At 41.0% G+C, this 21,769-nt stretch overlaps 1 protein-coding gene across 1 annotated transcript in view; it reads left to right on the top strand.

The window, feature by feature from the left end:
• The window catches only part of LOC117826783 (histone-lysine N-methyltransferase 2C-like), a 79,962-nt gene that overhangs the window by 4,587 nt on the left and 53,606 nt on the right, over positions 1-21,769 (top strand). The window contains exons 2-5 of the mRNA XM_034703122.1: positions 6,044-6,232; positions 16,966-17,054; positions 18,770-18,911; positions 20,598-20,786. Of these exons, the coding sequence (XP_034559013.1) occupies positions 6,045-6,232; positions 16,966-17,054; positions 18,770-18,911; positions 20,598-20,786 (608 nt within the window). The 5' untranslated portion in view covers position 6,044. The remainder of the gene's footprint in view (positions 1-6,043; positions 6,233-16,965; positions 17,055-18,769; positions 18,912-20,597; positions 20,787-21,769) is intronic.

Here is a 21,769-nt window from a genome sequence, read left to right as displayed (position 1 = left end):
TCCTAGCTTAGCTAACAAGCCGCTGTCTAGCCAGAAGGCCATTTCCTAAGATCATACATTACTTACCGTCAGATTGTCTCTTTCAGTTAGATATGGAAATAGCAGGCAGCAACCTCCGGTCTCAAACTATGAAGCCCATGTGGAAGTGTTCATCAAGAATCCGCTTGAGGCTGGCTGCAGAAACACAAGAAACCACATAGACCCCAATTAAAAAAAGACGATCTTTGCAGCATTAATAAACAGCCTGGTTTAAAAAACTGCTTGGCTCTACATAGCTAATTTCTCTATCAGCACACACTGTACGGGGGATGAATTTTTTTCTAATTCGTCGGTTCAGATGATATTGAGTTCAGTCTATGGTCACTACAAGCAGTTTCTATCCGGCTCTCCACTCCATGCATTGGACACCTCAGTCATCATTTGCATATTTATAGTCTACGGACACAAGTGACGCATGCAAACAGAAACAAAGCATAACACTATTTGGATTTGGTTGCACATTGTAAGAAAACTTTAAGAATAGCACAAGCAAAGAACGTAGCTTAATTTGTCAATATATCTTGCATGGCGAGCAGGATTAGATCTGGGGCTAATCAACACAGAAATAGGTGTTTCATACCTGAATTCAGACTTTAGGTTGATTGTTGTGTTTTAATTTGTTTTGTTTTTTCAAATCTTTTGATGTCAATATTGATAAATGAATTTAGAAGTAGTCTGTGGCCAGGTAACATTTGGAGACGCGGAAAGTAGTTAAATGTGAAATCTATCATGTTTCCATACTAATGACAGATTTACAATATTTTGTTGTTTCAGTCACTCATTTCAATAAAACACTTCATTAACTAATAATTGCTCAAGTGTAGAGCTCAGAGCAGCGTGATAAATTGCAATTTCATTATTGTTGCATACTGTACATGAAACCCATCAGAAAAGAACAGAGCTTTTTCAAAACCAAGCTTTATTGGTAGACTGATACTGATACAGATACCAGTATTGGTATAGGCCTGAAGTGTAATATTGGGTATTTCTGACAAAATAGATAAATAAATAAATACATAATAAATATATGCTGTGCCCATTCACCTTAAGAACATTTCACTAAGCTGTGAAGCACCACATTCACATAATTTTACCAATCAGTTACCCCCCCAAGCAAGCTGATAGTCACCTTTTAGATAGTCGGTGTCACTTTGGTGACAGCTGTGATGTTAACTGGCATGGTGGCTGAGGAGAATCAGGAGGAGTGAAGAGGAAGGAAAAAGTGGTTGACTGAACCAAAGTCAAGAACACCATTTCTTCTCTTTGGAACTATGTTATATTAAGCAGAGGTAGCAGTCACAGGTACTGTGTTGAACATGCTGAACAGCAGAAAATGATAAGAATTGTTAGTAATAACGATAGACTGTATAAATAATGGACGTAGTATCCGTGACGTCACCCATCTGTTCCTGAGCGCTGTTTTGAAGCCAATCGACGGCTGCAGCCATATTGGAAATGCAGAACTCAACCAGGCAGAGTGTGACGTAAAGAGGCGGAGTTTGAGCCTCCTAGCCAACAGCTATGTGTTCCCGTCTGGGAGTCAAGTCAGTCATGTCCTTATTTGGGCAAAAACTCGTAATCTCAATATCTTCTGAACCGTTGCGTTAGAAAAAATTCACCCCCATACAGTGTGTGCTGATAGAGAAATTAGGTATGTAGAGCCAAGCCGTTTTTTGAACCAGGCTGTAAACATGTTTATTAATGCTGCAAAGATCGTCTTTTTTGAATTGGTGTCTATGAGGTTTCTGGTGTTTCTGCAGCCAGCCTCAAGCAGATCCTCGATGTACTGCATTTTATAACACTTCTGCACGGGCTTCATATTTTGATACCGGAGGTTGCCGCTTGGTAATAACTGATATGCGCACTTCATTGTCATGTCCACACACATAATTGATTGTTTGTCACCAATCATATTGTCCTACCAACACTATAATGTCAACGTGGCAACCACACTGCCAGACTAATGAGGGCCAAATGAAGCTAACCTTTCTTCAGTTTTCTGTTTCAGCCATTTAAATAAAAAGTAAGAAATGCATGTCTAGATGTTGGATCTACTTTAACCAGAGGCTTTCAGACTGTGGATCACTTCCTATTTAGCTAAATCACCATGGTAACCTAGGCTGTACACATAACCTGATCTGGCTCAGGTTTTGTTCAAGATAACAGACCGGCATCTGTAAAGCATCAATCAGTATTCTGAGAAAACTGCATCATCATTAAAAAGAGAACGGTGGTGAAGCTTGATAATTCATAATTCTGTAAAATGAGAGTGCAGTTTAGCTGGACATCAAACTTCCCTTTGTCTTTCTAAGCATCAGACTAACCTGTGAATGATGACACTTTAAGTTCTCTAGAACATAGAGGAAGTACCAGGAATTAATCATTTCAATGAAATAATTCCCCCTTTAGAGAGTTTCATGACAAATTGGTGCATAAGAATACCCCAAAATACAAATTACGTGTTTGTCCACTCAAAATTTTATTGGGAAGGACCCTCAAAATATTTTGTTGAATTAATGAATGCAAAATAATCGTGATCATCATAAAGCTGTTATTATTACTCTGACATCACCAAAATCTCTTAATTGTTTCACCCCTCTTTGGGACACCAGCAAATCTTAGTCTTTTCCTTTCAATGTTTTTTTAACATTGAGTATTCATCATTGAAATGCCTTAGTCTTGCATTGTATTGACTCAGATATAAATCCTTGAAATTGGGATCATCTTACATTCAGGGTTTAGTCATTAAATACAGATATTCATTACAACAATGGATGACCCCACCTCTCTGTAAGGCGAGGGTTCCCCTCATGACTGTGACCAGCTATCACTCACAACAAGCTGCAGGGATGAAAGATGGAGCGACATGTTAACAGGAACAGGGTAGCACAGAAGAAGGACAAGTTAACATACAAATGAGGCAGAGTTATAACGCTAATTTTGTGAAATTGGTATCAATGCAGCAGAGTCACTAGACATCTTTAAAGGAGCCAAGAAATATGGTGTCACAGAGTTGAATGTTCAAAGATGGTGAGCACAGAAATCCGATGTGTGTTACTGTAAAACAGATCCAAGGTATGCCAATGAACTTGGGGTGTGATGATGCGCATTTAGCTCACAAGATGAGAAGATGCACGATATTGGGTTCACAAGATAACTACATTTCAGATTTTGTGAGTTGTATACCTTCAAATTACAGTTATTGATATATCAAACTTTTAACAAGACCTAACTGTAACCTGTTACTATAAACACTTACCTCTCACGGCCTCAGAGAATATTTGAGGCGATAACAAGTTTTAACTTTGTTTTTCTCCTTTAATTATCAATGTTTTCTTTGACAATACTTCTGCATGAGCTTTTTAATAACACGCTAACAGGTTGTAACCAAGCGGCAACCTCCGGTCTCAAACTATGAAGCCCATCTGGAAGTGTTATAAACTGCAATTCTTCGAGAATCCGCTTGAGGCTGGCTGCAGAAACACCTGAAACCACATACACACCAACTCAAAAAGACGATCTTTGCAGCATTAATAAACATGTTTACAGCCTGGTTCAAAAAATGGCTTGACTCTACGTTGCTAATTTCTCTATCAGCACACACTGTACAGGGGTGAATTTTTTTCTAATATGTCGGTTCAGAAGATATTAAGATTACAAGTTTTTGCCCAAATAAGGACATGACTGACCTGACTCTTTACATCACACTCTGGCTGTTTCTGAAATCGCCTACTATACTAGCAGTACGTACTGATATGTCCAAAATTCAGTATGTAGTAAGTAGTATGTGAACAAGAGCAAAATCTGCAGTAAGCCAAAACTCCCCGGATGTCTACTGATACGGGAAAATACCTCAGTATGCATCGGACCAGTCTGCCTCGCGTACTGTTTCCCACAATGCACAGCGCTCGTTCTGCTTTTTCTTTTTCCTCATTTTTTGACGGGAGGAAATCCGTTTTTGGGTGCTATGAAAGTTATCAAATTACATATAAACCACTTCCTAACTTTTTAAATCATAAATGGATGCTAAATAAGCTTTTTATTTATCGGCTTCGCCGTTGTTTACTTCCGCTTTCCGAAACCGGAAATCCAGCGAAGTCTGGCTCAGCATGCTGCATGACAGATCGGACAGAACAGTCATACTACATACTGAATTCAAACGCAGTATGTAGTAGGCAATACCTACTGCCTACTACATTAGTAAGTAGTATGTAGCAGGCCGTTTCGGAAACAGCCTCCGTCTGGTTGAGTTCTGCATTTCCAATATGGCTGCCGCCGTCAATCGGCTTCAAAACAGCGCTCAGGAACAGATTGGTGACGTCACGGATACTACGTCCATTATGTATACAGTCTATGGTTGTAACCAAGGCATGAGGGCGCTAAGTATTTATCAAATTGACAATAAAACGCACCATATTTCACTCTAATGGTACTGGAGAAAGGGGGAATGCATCATCTGCATCAGATGTGGCATGAAAACATGACATTTGATCATGTAATCTGTCCTGCAGATTGAACATGCATTCGGAGACTCGTGCATAACATTTACATTTTTGTCAGTAACCGTTGGCAGGATGCCCTTGGTCATACCATAAATGATCGCTCTCAGCAGAAAGCTTTACATTTTTTCTTTGGTGGCAATTTCGGTTGCGCTGTTCCTACTGCACTGGATGGATTTGGATACAGCGGCACCACATGTGTGTGTAATGCCATTTTGCTGTTAACAATGACAGTCACCGAGTGCTGTCTGTGTAAAACAGGGTTCTTCATGAAAACACTGTCAGACTCTTATTAGGGCCGGGGAGGATACGGCAATTAGGCAGAGGTGGCCTGGTAGTTTAGGGGGAGGAATCCTCTGTTATGAACTGATCCCTTCAGACAGCTTATCACCTCGACAAGAAATATTGTTATGAATCAGATTATTGTTATTTTCTATGAAAGTTGATTTTCTATAAAAGCAAGATTTAGTCTCCAAAAAGTATTTATCTAAGAATTGGTCCTGAAAAGAGGTTGTGGTGGGGGGTAGTCTCATATCTGGGTTATCTTATATTTGGGCCAATACAGTACTTATTTTCCCCTCAAGAAATATAACTAAGCCGATTATATTTTAATTTAAATTTTAGCCAAACGAATGAGGCAGAAAATGTTGCAAATGCCATCAGGAAACAATGTAATTGTCCCTTCTAATCAGTTCCATTATTCTCATTGGCTCATCCAGTGCACAAGTGTCTTCTCTAAATGTATCTTAACATTGTAGAGCATAACCAAAAGGCAGCATTCCCCATACTTACTGTTGTTTTGGGGATTCTGTAGGTGGTAGGGATTTAGGGAATGTAAAACACGGAGCTGCTGGACATAGAGTGAACCAAGTAAGAAGTGGAATTTGCTACCCTTCTCACATTTGTCAAAAGCCATGTTAAATAAGGATATTGCTCTGCTCAGAGTTAGGCTACGTTTCAACTTAAGGTACCAGAGATGTATCTGCAAGTCATGTAGGCATCTTTGGGTGTATAATTGGTATTGTAGCATGGGCATGGAAACAGCACATGCTTGAAGCCCATTTAAGATGCCCACAAGGTGTCTGTCAAGGCCAAAAGGGGAGGTTAAGGGTGTTTGCTTTGGTGGCAGGTTATCAGCATAGAATAAGAACTGGCTTCACTTTTTTTGCATTGTCATTCATTGAAGAGAGAGGAAAACGAGTAGGTACTACCCTTTATCAATATCTCACAGCACTGAATCAGAAAAACATTCAAATCTGTGGCACATCTGGATGTCTCTGAACAAATCTGAAAGCCATATTCTTCCACCTTGAAGGACTTTAATCCTCTCATGTTATGTCATTTCTTTTTCCTATGCAAGCTCAGAAAGCGTGTAAACAATATGAAAACAATAGAGGTGAAAATGAGCATCTCTTTATCTGCTCAGTGTCTGAAAAGTTGAGTTAATTATCTAAGTGCAATGTAACACCTGGTTTAACCTTTTCTTTTTCACATTTTCTTCCCAGAATGGCATCAGAGGATAAGACTGTGGAACCCTCTGACCAGGGACCCTCACCGCCCTCCAGCAGTGTAGGGGCCACATCCACAGGAAGTCCTGCCCACGCAGACAAGCGACCACGTGGCAGGCCGCGCAAGGATGCTGTTGTCATCCTACCCCAGGCGCCACCATCATCCACGTCTAAGAACAGAAAGAAGTAGGTCTCCACCTTTGACGTTTGAAGTTTTCTTACTGAACTTCAATGCCGCAGAAAAATGTCCTATTCCTCGAAATGGATGCAACATTATACTGATGCCAAGCTAATGCAGTAGTAGACTTAAAATAGTATATTGGTGTTGCAGTGACATACAGAAAAGAATGCTATATTCATATCATGCAACTATCGTTACTAAGATTATAATATGTTTAGAAGGTTACATATTGTGGACCTAGATATTCATACTTGTTCATATTAGGCGTTTTTTGACTGCAGGAACTAGGAACTTTACCCCTGAACTATGTGCGTTTCGTTTGGAGGAACCAGGGTCTAAATTAAGTTCAGGGGAAGATAATTTCCCCCCTGAAAAGCCCCTGCTTGGGGGGTAGTACTTTTCAAAGGTCCTGGGACTTTCGGTTGAACGTTACAGTGTTTGTGGAGTTTACACAGTTGTTGAAACACAGAGGGAGTTCCTGGGAATGCATACTAGTTTAGTTTTTAATTAAGATTTCAAAATATTATTTAATAAAAAAACGTCACTGGCCTAATTTGCACATCTACCAGGGACTTCAGCCCGCGGTCGAAACGCAGACAACAATGGGGGCACAGGAACCTTTTAGTTCTGGGTAAAGTAGTTCTGGGGGCTTAAAGACTCTTGGTCGAAATGAACCTATTCTTGGCATTTCAGTCTTCAGAGCTGGTCATGTTTCAGCCGTTAAACGGTAGCAGATCTGTGATCAGGCGCTCTGTTTGAATTATATTCAGCGTCCTTGTCATTAAGGGCTTTTTAACAGTATTAAAGCAGCTTGAGTTCAGGTAAGGGAAGCACAGAAATTTCTTATCAGGCTCTGTGAACAGTGTCTGGCTTCTTTGTAACTTCTGTAGCAACATATAATACAGCTTAGAGCTGCTCTGTAATATAATGCCCCCAAGGTTCTTAACTCTCTCCTTAGTCTGTCCTCTCAATCAATCTTAATACCCCATTCCCAATGGATCGTTTAATCTGCAAGCATCCAGACGATGCGTTAATACCATGGTGGACGGGTGACATGGGACAAACATGAATTACTTCATGTTGATGATCTGGTCAAGAACAATCCATCTGCAGAACTGTGTTCCTCTTCTTCTGTCCCTCTCAGAGTTACTTATGTCAGTATTGTTCCGGTCTGATTTAAGACCCCAGTTATTGGCTGTGTAGGAACAGGTCTTTAACTAGACCACAAATTCTGTCTACAATTGTCTAGCTTATGATAAAAAAACATGGTTATATTCAATCTGAAATGTCATTGAATCACATGTTATGCACCTCAAGATTGCAGACGAAGATCAATGCTTCGTTAATTCTCTACAAAACATTCACTTTAACCAGCTACAAACAAGCATGAGAGCCTAGGTGATGGACACAGGATTTCACCACCTTTCAACCAACTAAGCCTAAATTTTCATCGCACTTCTGGTCTTAAAACAATTCATAGATGGATGTCTTGGAACTACCTGTTTTTATCTTTATATAATACAAAAGAATGAAATTGTACGACACACTTTGCTTAATCACACACTCTTGAAAGTGAAACTTCACAAAGCTTTGAGTTATCATCACAGCCCAATTTTGTGTGCGGACCAACTGGCTCCCTCTTTTAGTGGAAATGAGCAGTGTGTAAGTAATATTAAAATATTACCAGTTATAAGTGTTAAAAGCCAGTTTGCTTGTGACAAAAGAGGATGTGTCAGAAATCTCTCTTGTAGACCTGGTTGTTGAAATTTACTAGATTTGCCCACGCTCCATCTGCTAGTCAGTCCGTTTCAGACCAGCATGATCCACTTCATGTTTTCCAGGCAGCACCCTCCTAGCTGGGACTACTTACCACAGCATTATTTTCACCTTTTCCTTTTTTTTCTCTCTAACTCTCTCCCTCCTGTTCTCTCTCTCTCTCTCTCTCTCTCTCTCTCTCTCTCTCTCTCTCTCTCTCTCTCTCTCTCTCTCTCTCTCTCTCTCTCTCTCTCTCTCTCTCTCTCCCTCTCCCTCTCCCTCTCCCTCCCTGTGGTGGGACTGTGGGGGGATAAATTGTGCAGGGTATGGGGTTGAATGTTAGTCTTGAGCGTTTGTCAGTGAAATGACTGGCTGTTTCTCAGTTGAAATCTGATGCTTTTAGTGTAGTCACATGTAATTACATTTTAATGTTGTCGAGCAGTCTATGTAAAGGCATCATCAACACCAGCAACCACTTTTTGTGTATGCACCAGACAGTAGTATTAGTGATGAACATGTCACACACAGCTAGTTTGTACATTTAGGTTCTCCTTTTTAAAACCCACTTCCATGTCATAAATTGAAATCATTTTGTCTTTGCTGCTGTAAACTCATTTTGTGAGGTCCTGGTTGTCAGTCGCTTTACTCACGTCTGACTTCTAGTTCAGGCTAATCCAGTTCAACACTGTTTAGAAAAATGCATATGTTGAGGCTACAACTAGTGACTGTTTGATTGTCGACCAGTCATTGATCATAAAACAATGAATCGACTAATAAGATACTGAATTACACAATCACTTAATGGATCCTATTTAGCCATCAGCCTTTTAATTCAACATGACTCCTTTTAACACAAAAACATGGCACTTGAAATGTTGATGGAACCACATTTTTATCATTGCTTCAATCATAGATAGTGCCATTGTAGGTGGTAGATTTAGTAGGTGTTGTGTGGCTACCATAGTACTATGGTAAGAGTTTGCCGATCTGTTTAGTGGTAGGAGAGAAGGAAGACAAAGGGATGAGAGTGAGAGAAATATATGAACGTTTTAAGGTAAAGGACTGAAAATGTAACTTTGGACTGTCAAGTTAAATGACACAGTAGTTGTTAAGAGAGAGACGTTCTCTTCAATCATTTCACTGACATGCTTCCATAATAAGAAAGGTCCACTTAGGAGACCGACCAACAATCCTTTATTTTTGCAGTGTTAAGGGTTAAATGCGCCTAAACTAGAGTAGTTTTGGGACCCAATGAGGTTGCAGTTTTTGCCATTTCACTATGTTTTGTTCACCGGTCACTTACAGGTTGCTGTTTTTCACAACTCTCAGTAGTGATAATAAAGATGTGAGATGGCTCGCTCCTCAGTGAAAGCTTTGGAAATCAATGTTATGTCAGTTCAAAGCATGAAAACCATGAGTAATTACGTAACTAATTAATTATCTACAATTAAATTCAATTGCAGATAATTATGTCATCAGTTCAGCAAACAATGTCCACTGATGGTGGCACCCCTAAAAAAAAAAGATATATATATATATATATATATATATTAATATCAGTCTTATCTGATTTGACCCCTTTATGCTACATGCAGAAGACCCTCTCACATAAGCAATAGTAGATTGAAGTATACATCTGAAAGAATGTTTATAGAGCAGTTTCTTTTTAAAAGCAAACGCTTAATTTTCATTGTTTGCAGCTACAGTTTTTATCATGAAAAGAGTGCTATTTTTAAGTTTGGTGGTTATGTTCCATCAATTCTACTTTCCACATTAAGTTATTTTTTGTCAACTCAAGCTTACAGTTAATTATGTCAAAGCCATCGTTGCTGGAGGCCTCTTCTGTCATTCTTGGGTTTTTAGCGTTGTTCCCTTATCTTGGCATGGAAGTCATTTAGAGGGAGGGGTTGATTTGGCATCCAGCCATTTGTGATTTTTCTCTCCAGTGGCACTGAAAATTACCCCCCACCCCCATCCGTGCATCTCCTCCCTCACATCCAACCCCCTGAATCCTCCCGAGCACCCCCGAGACAAGCTGTTCTCATCTGGCCGATGTTTGCTCTCCCCACTTAGCATGCTAACAATTGATGTTGCCATTTAATTTGTATCCTTGACAATTACCCCCTCCACATGGCGCTTCCAAGATTAGTTTAACAGGGATCCCACTGGAGGATGCTGACACTGACAGATATCCCCATACCCTCTGTGATAGAAGGATGTGTGGTGATGTGTGTGCGCACATCTGTATGAGTTGGCACATATGCATATTGTCGGAATCGTAGGCATATTTGCCCGATTTGCTGACAGGGCATATATCGTTAGATGTGAAGGGTTGCACTTTCTTAATTATGGCAAAAACAACGTTTTGAAAATTCTAATGATTTTTGGAAGGAGATGACATCTTTAAAGATTTGACAGGAGGAAAGTGAAGCAAAGACTAGGAACAACACTTAACAAAGTAGCCCAGAGAGGAAATCTTCAAAACATATGGTAATGACATATTTTTGGGTCACTCAGCAGGAGATAAATAAATGAGAAGGGATATCCCAAACAAGTTTTTTCTCCTTGTCTTTTGAATAATGTATGAGCATTTGCACGGTTCTAAACCCATACTCCCATACTATTCTCTCCTGCAAAGTATAGTTACAAGGTGTCTCATTACAATAGCACCAAGGCTTAAAGATTTCTCTGATTCATCTTTTTATTTCTTATTTTTATAGCATTGTGTCTTTTAGAAAGGATGGTCAAACCATGCAATTATTCTGTCTTTAAGGATGGTCACTGTGTCAGATTAGGAGATCACAGAGCCGTAAACTTGTGCCATGTCTGGACCAGCAAACACGATGAAGGATTACATGGCGATACCTATGTACAACCTACAAGATGTTGTTGGAAGGAAAATAGGCTGGGCTATATGACACCAGAAATGCTATATCAGTTACTCATTAGGCTGCGTTAGTGCGTCTGCTATATCTCGCCAACCGTTCTCTTTTTCAGTCCGCTGTGGTTTTCCCTTGACGACACATCATGAAGGCAGTGATCTCTGTCTCATAGTTTCATGTCACAGCACCAACTTCATCATTCTTCTTTCACTTCACCACTTTGTTCACTTGCGCCTGTGGCTTTAGTGCGTGCAGAGCGCTCTGTGCTCATTGGTCAATTTTCAACATTACGAAACACATCAGGGAAGGCGAAAAAATCAAACATGCTAGACACTCTGTCGGCAGGCTGTGAGTCGCCCAGATTCAGCCTTGATTATTGTTCACTATCGCGCACTACACTGGATAAAAGTATCATTTTTCAGGGTTGACAGGTCCTGAATCCTGAATATGTCTGCAAAAACAGGCTAGACTTTTGCTCCTAACTTGTTTGACCTCGGCATTAGTGTGAAAAGGCTGTGGCAGGAATATGAGATGTACTGTATGAGATGCACCACCTCTAAGGTCGGCCTGCTATTGGCTCATTTCACAAATGCGCGCTTACGTCACAGACGCACCTCCAACAGTATATGGGACTCCATTCTTCCATGCATCCATAAATAGAAGATGCCAGAGAGGAGATGTTGGGTTGGTATATGGTTCCTCTGAGCTTGTGGCATTGCTACCATGAAAGTCTGCGTTGTGCCTCATTTAGAGCGCGGCCATCGGTTGAAGCTTGAGTATGCTTTGATATTTTCCTGGAGAGATGAAGCAGCAGTCGAGGGGCTGACGGGACTGTTTTCACATTTCTTGCATTGTTGTTTTACATTGGAAAATTAATTGAGAACTATGCATTGATTCATCAAACTGTTTGAGTTGTTATTTATGGACTGGTGAAATCCTTGGCTGGAATTTGTGAACTTCTTGAAGAAATGTTTTTGTTCTGTTTCTATGTTGATTAATAATGTGTTTATGCACATATGTCGTCATGAATTAAGGTCTCTTTCTTCTGGGACCGCCTTGGTACGGGTGTACTTATAAACACACAAGGTCTACATTTATGAGGCAGGTGCACACAGATTAACACTGATTACACACATAGGAAAAACTCTTATGAAATCCATGTGCTACATAGCAAGCAGGTCAGATCCCCTACATACTTAAACCTAGAGCCTTGACTGTAGATAGCAGACTTCTCAGCAGTTATTAAGACTCTAAGGTCACAATCAAATATTTTATGCCTCTTACGTTACATATATTTCATTAATGCTATACAGCTTGTTTTAAACAACCTTTGGGCCAAACTCAACAGTTCATACCACATGATTCTAACTAGGGATGTACATTTTAAGTATTTTCCGTGATCGTTTTTTTTTAAATGTTAACGATGTTAAAAACATTATCATTCTAATGTCAAAAACAAGGCCAAATATGTTTTTTCCCCCTAAATTCTATTTTCTGCAGCAACAAAATGATTATAACTGACGGAATTGAATACGGGTACGTTTAACACTGATTATCAACGATCAGGCTCACAAAAATATTCTCCACGGACATAGTCTTATAATGTGAAGGCTCATAATACTAACAGAAAAGTACTTCAGACTCACAGTGTCCAGTTTTCTGCCTACTCGTTCTTAATGAGAAAAATAAACGTGTACGCAGTCAGGTGTCAGCCGGGAGCGCAACCGGGTCATAACCAGTCCAGCGGTAAAAAAACACTCTCTAATTTTGCTGGTCTGCAAACATAGCGTACTAGCAATTCCCGCCAGTCTGTTGGATTTGTATCTAAAGGTGGGGAAATGTCCTGTTGTCTTCGTGTCGTTGTTGGCAGCAGTTGCGTATTGATCCTCTTTAAAAAGGACGCGGAGACCTGACGCGCAGCCACAGCCGCCAGCTGAGCGTCTCCGCTGTGCCTAACACCTTTAATAGCTGATTCACATGAAACATGCTTTAGACTTAAAACACCTCCCTGATAGCTGATTGCAATATGAGACCACATGATGGAAAATTGAAAACAAAAATGCGTGTTTCGAGTAATGTCTTAAAGGTGACATATCATGCAAAATGGACTTTTTAATGGATCTCTACCTGAAATATGTTTCCCTGGCATGTCTACAAACCCCCCGAGAATGAAAAAAATCCATTCTGCCCCTGTTCTGATTTCTCCGCCTTTCTGTAAATGTGTGTGAAATGAGCCGTTTCAGACTTCTGTGTTTTTGTTACGTCACAACAATATCCGGTCTGTCACGGAGTCAGAGCTCGGAGCTTGTTCAGCCCATAGACTGTATAAAATAATACCGAATCCCTCCTCCGTTTTTCATTACCTGCACAAATGTGTGGTAACAAGGAGCTTAGGAGGGAGGCATGCTAGTTGTAGGCTGTCTTAATAAACACAAAGGTCGGTTTTAATTCCCACGTCTGCAGATTTGAAGATCTAGTGGATGATTTTTATTTATCATGGATAAGTGCTAGCGCTAGTTAGCATAGCCACATAGCTACATGTTCATAGCTGTAGCTGTGTACCAAGACGCATGTCGACATACTGACAAATAAAACAACAAGAAACACTAAATCTGTGACCAATCCTTCAGAAAAGGTCCCGCTGCCTTTCTGGCAGAGGTCGGTTTTACTCCCCACGTCTGCAGATTTGAAGATCTAGTGGATGATTTTTATTTGTCATGGATAAGTGTTAGCGCTAATTAGCCTAGCCACATAGCTACATGTTCGTAGCTGTGTACCAAGACACACGTCTACATACTGATAAATAAAACAACAAGAAACACTAAATCTATGACCAATCCTTCAGAAAGGTCCTGCTACAGGCGCCTCTCCGTCAGGATCAGATTCTGGATCAGATTCAGAGGGTTGAAGTAACGTGATCTCTGAGCAGCCGTGTATATTCAGCCAACATGTAAACATTAGATCAACGTGCTGGACAGCCGACGCACATCCACTTCCTGGGGGGGCGTGGTCAGAGGGAAAACAGAGTGTTCTGAGGAGGACTGAAGAAGAGGGATTTTCAGGCATGCCAAAATCTGATTTCAAAGTGTTTTTTTGAGCATAAACTTTAAAGACATGTTTTGGGGACCTCTTAGACCAATATATATTGATGAAAAAAGCGTGATATGTCACCTTTAACAATCAATTAATCGATACTTGATTAATTGTGTACATCTCTAGTTTAAACTGAATTTGCTGTGTTTGGGTTGTTTGTTTGCTATTGAGAGCTTACTTTTGTTGGTTGTGTTCCTTTGGGTTCTAAAAAAGTTCTGCTTTTTATTTAGGACCTTTTGTAAGGTTGACTTAACATCAAAAAACGTACAGACTCACAAAACCCTGACTTCAGTATTGCTAGGCTTTAAACCTCACTGGCACCCTGGCATATGATCAGACTGTTCCAACACTACCTCAGAGTCATCCATGGTAAGAAAGTTGACTGTGAAAATGAATTATACAGTATCAGTACATCATGTTTTTTGTGGAAAAAAACATTAATTCAACCAAAAAAACATCCTCTTCTCAACAGTTGGTTTGGTAAATGATGAAACTTCTGAGATGGTCAGATTGTAAAGTCTTCCAACTGTTTCAAACGTAGTAGGGATTCCATTTTCAGCTCGCTGCCACTGTTGCTTCCTCGTTTTCAGCTGCGGGTCATTTGCTTCCTAAACAGTGAATTAACCTTCATTGTTCAGTGGGGCTGCTCAATTAACCACAATTTCAATGCTACCACGTGATGAGCAGTTTCAGTGGACAAATCGCAAAAGTTTGAATTTACCACAGAACATACAGCAGAGCGACTCTATGTTAATCAGCAGGGCTTGAGTCCTGAGTATAAAGGCCACGCTTCTCCACCATTTTGATGCAGTCAGATGGAGCTGTATCGTCTGCAGTTAATGTGATGGGCCAAAAGCGTGATCACGAGCAGACCTAGATGCATACACAGCTTTAGAATCTAACAGAAAAAAGTGAGTAAGCCCAACACAGATCATACATCATGTATCTTATTGTAATGAATTGTGGCACAACTATAAATCGTTGTTTACGCTCTTAGACAGGCATTTGAAAAATGTGTTAAAGCCCAAATTTCTGTCTGGGTTTGACTAACACTTCAGCATTTGTCTGTGGAAAACAAACAGAGCATTGACCTTTTCACCAACCCTCTGTTCTGACAACATACCCATCACTTTAATACTTATGTACCGATATATCCAGCTGTGTCATTTTGCGTTTTACTTAAGTGGAGACACAAAGCAAGCATCATTTTAGAGAGATTCATTTTGCTTTTTTCTATATAAGTGGCTAATGGAATTGGCTACTATTTAAAAATATCTATTGAGAGGTTGTGCCTGTTCTTTTGAGGCATTTTCACCATTATCAGATAGGACATTTAAGAGAGATGGGAAATGTAGGGAGTAGAGAGCGGGGGAAGACGTGCAGCAAATGGCCGTGGCTGGCGGGAGTCGAAACAGCGACTGTTGAGACAAGGACTTGGCCTCTGTTTTTACACAGGACTTCCACCAGATCCGTGTCCGGTTCGTGTCCGGTCCGTCTCCGATCTGCTGCGGTCGGCTCCATGCTCTCTCGTCCGTCAACACCCTCAGGTTGTGTTTTCGGAACGCAGCACAGAGCAGGACCGCCGGACAGCTGGAGTCATGTGACCAAGGTTTTCCCACGGCAATCACTGAATCAAGGATTCTCCTCCTCCTCTCCTCATCCATGTTGTCTTCATCAGCCTCTGAAAACCTCTGTCTTGATGACTCCAGGCCTGCCTCAGCTCTAAATGACATTTTTTTTGTCATAGTTGAGTTAAAAAAGATCTAACAATAACACAGAGTGTTTTATTCTGAAAATGAACCGGGTTTTCATTTTGCTTTGGCGCCTGACTTCATGTCCCGCTCCATCTGCCTTGTGCTGAATTGATGCGTCGTGCTCCGGCATCCGGCAAAAATAGAAGTCTTGCATATCTGATCTGCTGCGTTCCGACCTGCCGGATCAGAGACGCAGCCGGAACGCACCAGAGCAGATCCAGTGGAAGTTAACAGATTGACTAGAATAGAAGTCAGATCCGGTGCCGTGACGGATCGGAGACGGACCAGACACGGATCTGGTGGAAGTTGGCCTTTAGGGTGCGCGCTTCCGCTAAGCCAACATCACCCCAGTGTCTGTCTTGTGATCGAAACATTTATGTATGTGGGGTTTTTCAAAGTCTGTGTAATTTATTATAGCTGTGCCTCAATTGAAGTAATCGTTTAAACAGAAGGAGTATTACTCTTCCAATCATAGACTTCCCTTAAAGCAGCATAAGAATTCAAATATCTAACACCTGGATTTATTTTCTTCATCAATGATTTGGTCCCAAGCTTCAATGAACAGTGCTTATTTCATTGTCCATTACAGCCTCAAATTATAATCCAACCAGCCCTAAGAATACATGTCTTCAAGATACCAAACTCATGCTCATTCATGACCCATATGTTTATAGTCTCCTTAATTACCAGCCTGTTATTGTATGATAACTGATGTTTGTATTCTGATTAGAATTTCAAATGGAGCATGTTATGTTAAACCTATTCATGAGTCATCATTCCTCAAAGGACTGTAAATGATAAAGATGTTTGCTTCATGTTGATCTGAATATGAACACGCACACATTTCAGTTCTTGTGTCTTGCGTTTGATTTGCTTGTCATCCCTACCACCCTACACAGGGATCTAAATGTTAGTGTGGGATGATGTGAGATTGAGCACCTCTTTACTTTCCGGTCTCTTTACTTTAATCTTCAGGGCACACTTATTCAGATTATCCTGCCCCCATTTATAAACTCTACACACTACCGGTTTGTATTGTACTCCCTCTCCACCACCACCACCACCACCACCCTTTTGCCTTGCCCAGTGGCTTGAGTGCCTCCATTAAAAATCAGTGACAGCTGTGACTATATTTAACTAATTCATGACTGCACTGCCGCCTGCCCCCCTCAAGAGTCAAACCCTGGCACTTTTTCTTCTCTTATTCTCTTTCACTGCCTCTATTTATTTGTTTGTTTTTCTTCCTCACCGTAGGGGTCGCACCAGAGGGAGGGCTGTTTTGGATGAGGAAGACAGCATGGATGGGACTGAGATAACAGAGTCCACGGGCCTTCAGGACACAGGTGAGACTTTGCACAACCCCTTTTTCTCTCACGCTGGTCATGTCAGGAGCCACATTAGACTTGAACTTGCTCGTCCAGGCAGCTGCATGCAGAGAGTGCTTCAAAAGGCTATTTCAGTTAAGGTAGAGGAGTCTCCCTCTCCTGGAGAAAGGATGGATGAGAGCTTTTTCTTGGCACCCTATGTGTCTACTTCAGGGCTATAATTGAAAGGGTTTAGCTTGAGCTGTGAAGCTGCAGTGGGTGTGTATTTTTTTTTTCCTCCCCTTACTGCTTCCATCTCTCCTCCTGCTCCGAGATTGGCATTGAGGTGCAGTGGGAAAGAGCCCAAGGCTAATGCCCTCTAAAAGCTTTTTAAAATCCCATCAGTCTCTCCAGACCCATTTATGTGCTTTTTTATGTGTGTACATCACATCACGTGATCGTGGCTTCCATTCTCATACATCTCTGTGCTGCCCTGTTGCTGTGCTGCAGATATTGGGGAGTGAGATTCCGCCTGTGGTTAGCTTCACTTTTATTAGCTGTGGGTTAAGTTACATAAAACATAGGTTACAATAAGGAGTTTTTGAGTGTGTTCAAAAATATGTTTGTTTCTTTCTGACATATTTTTAAGAAGTGGGCACACACTTGAGTTTGCCTTTGGAGTCTCATCTCATATCTACCACTGCGACAGTAGGTCCCTTGTGGTTCCTCTCTTTGCCTCCGGGCACTTGTCAAAGAGAACCCTACAGTTTCTTTACAGTCTGGTCCCTGTGCTGAAGTGTGCAGCTGAGGTCATCTTTGCTTTTGAAAGGGTCAAGACTTGGGTCCCTGTTAATATGATGTATAACACTTTTTTTCTGTCACATGTACACGGTAACTTAAATGTTTAATGTTGACCATGTATGTACAGATTTTAAATATACATGAAACTCCTATAGACGGCATACTTTAACACGTTTATTTTGAAAAGAAACACTCTGAGAGAACAACAAAGCCACTGTGGAAAATGAAGTCATGAAAACAAAGTTGACACACCATTTCTGACTCCTTTGTCATATCCCTGAACTGTAAAAAGTCTACCCTGGATTCCTTTGGTTATTCAATCTCTGAGCCTGAATTTTTCCTTGTGTAATTCAGTTGGATGACACTGAATCATTGCACTATTAGCCTAATTACATCAATGCAATGTTAATAAAATTTTGCATGGCCCAAAGTCTCAGCGAGAGATCCATTGGGGAGTTGTTTTCTATGATTAGCGTGGTGAATTGAGCCTCTTTCTTTATTTTTTAGAATTTAGATCAAAAGCACTCTTGATAGCGACCAAATTTAGTCGCATTTCAGGCACAATTTTCCCCATTAATATTAAATCCCACTTTTTTAAAACATTTATCTGTGATAACTCTTGTTTTCTTTCCTCCCTTCCTCCATTGTAATTGCCATTCTGTACAAGAGTATGATGTTCCCAGTGGGTTGAGTGTAATCAGTGCTTGAGCATATGGTCCCCATATTTTAACATCCATCTCGTTAATAAAGGCTGTGTTTTTGACCTGGAGGAAACTGACTAGAATACAATCAACCTGCTCCATGACAGCTTGTATCTGTCAGAAACTGCATGCTGATTTTTTTCACTCATAATTGCCTGTGAATTAAAGAGCAGCTAGGCCAACGTTGAAGTGGTTATAAGCCAATGTTCTCATTGTATTTAACGTTGACCGGTTTCATTTGTTCCCCATCAGAGACACCGATCCAACCGATGGAGACTGAGGAACTGGTGACCACTGAGGTACAAGAGGAGGACAAGCCCTCTTCCCCTCTGGCCCAGAGCCCTCCAGCCGAGTGTTCAGCAGGACCATCTGTCCCAGCGAGGAGAGAAGTCAGGTTAGAAACACTGAACTCACCATGAACCATTACTTTTTTAAACATAAGGATCCTGCATATTTTTTGCTTTCATAAATATGTTAATGGAAAAATCATTTGGATGCAAAAGTGCATTTGTTATTTACCCCACATGCATGGTTACGTTGAAATTAAATCATCAGCTGGTGAAGGCAGAACTCTTCTCCCAGGTGCCACTCTGTTAAAGGTTGTAATCAATCTCCTGGTCTGCCTGTGCTATCGATGTTAGTGATGGAGGGCGGACCAGCAGCATCTCCTGGGATCTTATTAACATGGCTACCGTTTCCTTTAAAACAGTGATAAATATTTATCACACATTTTATATCTTAACTTTCCAGCTTCTTGTCACTTTTCTGTGACTTTGTCTCCAAAAACTCTGTGACACATGCAATATCCAACACTAATATGTCTAGGTATAATCATAGAGTGATTCATTGAGCAAGAATTAGGGATGTACACAATCAATCAATTATCGATTAATTTATTGTTCAGAAATTACTCAAAACACACATTTTTGTTTTCAATTTTCCGTCACGTGGAACAAACATCATGTGGTCTCATATTACACTCAGCTATCAGGGAGGTGTTTTAAGTTTAAAGCATGTTTCAAAGTGAATCAGCTGTTAAAGGTGTTGCGCACAGCAGAGACGCTCAGCTGGCGGCTGAGGCTGTGCATCAGGTCTCCGCTTTTTAAAGAGGATCAATGCGCAACTTCTGCCAACAACAACACAAAGGTTGACAACTTTACACAGGACATTTCCCCACCTTTTGATACGAAGCCAACAGACTGGTGGGAATTGCTAGTACGCTATGTTTGCAGACCAGCAACATCAGAGCCGCCTGAGCTTTTTTGCAGCTCAACTTATTATGACCCGGGTTTGCCTCCGGCTGACACCTGATCGAATACACATGTTTATTTTTCTCAATAAGAACCAGTAGACAGAAAACTGGACACTATGAGTCTGAAGTACTTTTCTGTTATTATTATGAGCCTTCACATTATAAGACTATGTCCACAGAGAATATTTTTATGAGCCTGATCGTTGATTATCAGTGTTGAATATGTACCTCTATTCAATACTGTCAGTTATATGCATTTTGTTGTTGTAGGAAATATATTTAGGGGGAAAAAATGTATTTGACCTTGTTTTTGACATAAGAAAAATAATGGTTTTTTTTATTGATGAATCGATAATTGATCATTAACGTTTCCAAAACGTGTTCCTTACAATGTTCATCCCTAGTTAGAATCATGTGGTATGAACTGTTGAGTTTGGCCCAAAGGTTGTTTAAAACAAGCTGTATAGCATTAATGAAATATATGTAACGTAAGAGGCATAAAATATTTGATTGTGACCTTAGAGTCTTAATAACTGCTGAGAAGTCTGCTATCTACAGTCAAGGCTCTAGGTTTAAGTATGTAGGGGATCTGACCTGCTTGCTATGTAGCACATGGATTTCATAAGAGTTTTTCCTATGTGTGTAATCAGTGTTAATCTGTGTGCACCTGCCTCATAAATGTAGACCTTGTGTGTTTATAAGTACACCCGTACCAAGGCGGTCCCAGAAGAAAGAGACCTTAATTCATGATGACATATGTGCCTTTTATTAAGTCACAATAGGTATATATAATTAAACACCCTCTTCCACCCACTTTCTTTGTTTCAGTGAGCATCTCTGTGCCTTCTGTTACTGCGGTGGCCGTAGCCTGCTGGGTCAGGGGGAGCTGCGAGTATTCAGCACCACGCTCGGCCACGAGAGTGGAGGAGGCTCACCAAGCGAAAGCAGCGATGGCGATAAAACCACTCAGCCAAAAATGGCAGGAGAGACCACCTTAGGACAGAGGGAGAAAATGAGGTAAGAAGGCCTGGCTGACACTGCTGTGACATTGTTTGGCTGTCGGTGTCGATGCAGACAGTGACGAGTGCCTTTAGTGAGCTGCCAGAAATCTGAATTTGATCACGGCCCCATGTTTTGTTGTCCAACGTTCCTGTACAATCATTGATAGAGAAAAAAACACAGATGTTTCTGTGAAGTATTATATGTGTCCCATCTTATTGTACAGAATCTGCGGGATATTCTGTTAAAATAAAGCATTGGAGGTGGTTATGTGTACATGCAAGCATGCATACAACCTCCCCTACTAAAAGGCCGCTTCCCAATTAACAGGTTGTGTTGTCATTCTTCATCAAAAGGCTGAATAATGACTTTGCCCTTTGCAGTCAGCGTCCCTAGACTCAGGTATTGCCTCAGCAGGTGAAAGGTGCACGTGAGCCCTTTCCTGTGTGTGTGTGTGTGTGTGTTTGTGTATGAGTTCTCACATTTTTGCCCTCGCTGCCAACAAAAGACCCTCCTTGGACTCTCTGGAGAACAGCCTAATTTGTTTTGCCCCTTTGGAACCAATTGGGCGTCTCTCTGGGCTCCCAGTGACGTAACGGGCAGTGGGAGCAGTATGAGTCTGGCCTCATGCCAAGCCAACCAGTAGCCGCTGTGTTGCTGCTCTGTGATTGGTCATGGGGGCCGGTCATCTGTTGAGCCGCACAGAGGCACGGGAGGGGAGCACAGGCCAGGAGGAGAAATTATATATTGATTTGTCAGAGAGGCAGAGGTGGAGGATTGAGTGGAAAAGTATGGAAAAGTGAGAAGGTGGGAAGAGATCATTTGATAAAGGGTGATGAAACTTCGGCTGTGAACAATAAGCTGTCAGGGCTGCTTCTGTCATGAGTGTGCCATCATGCTTCCAGACACCAGTCTCTTGATTTTGGCCATTGCTTTGTTTACTGGAACTTGGGTCCTTTTTAAATGCTAATGCTCCCTCTCCACATTTTCCGCATGCTATG

Source organism: Notolabrus celidotus, chromosome 15, assembly GCF_009762535.1.
Source record: "Notolabrus celidotus isolate fNotCel1 chromosome 15, fNotCel1.pri, whole genome shotgun sequence".
Classification (NCBI taxonomy): domain Eukaryota; kingdom Metazoa; phylum Chordata; class Actinopteri; order Labriformes; family Labridae; genus Notolabrus; species Notolabrus celidotus.
The sequence above is the reverse complement of the archived record's forward strand: the minus strand, read 5'-3'. Positions and strand labels throughout refer to the sequence as shown.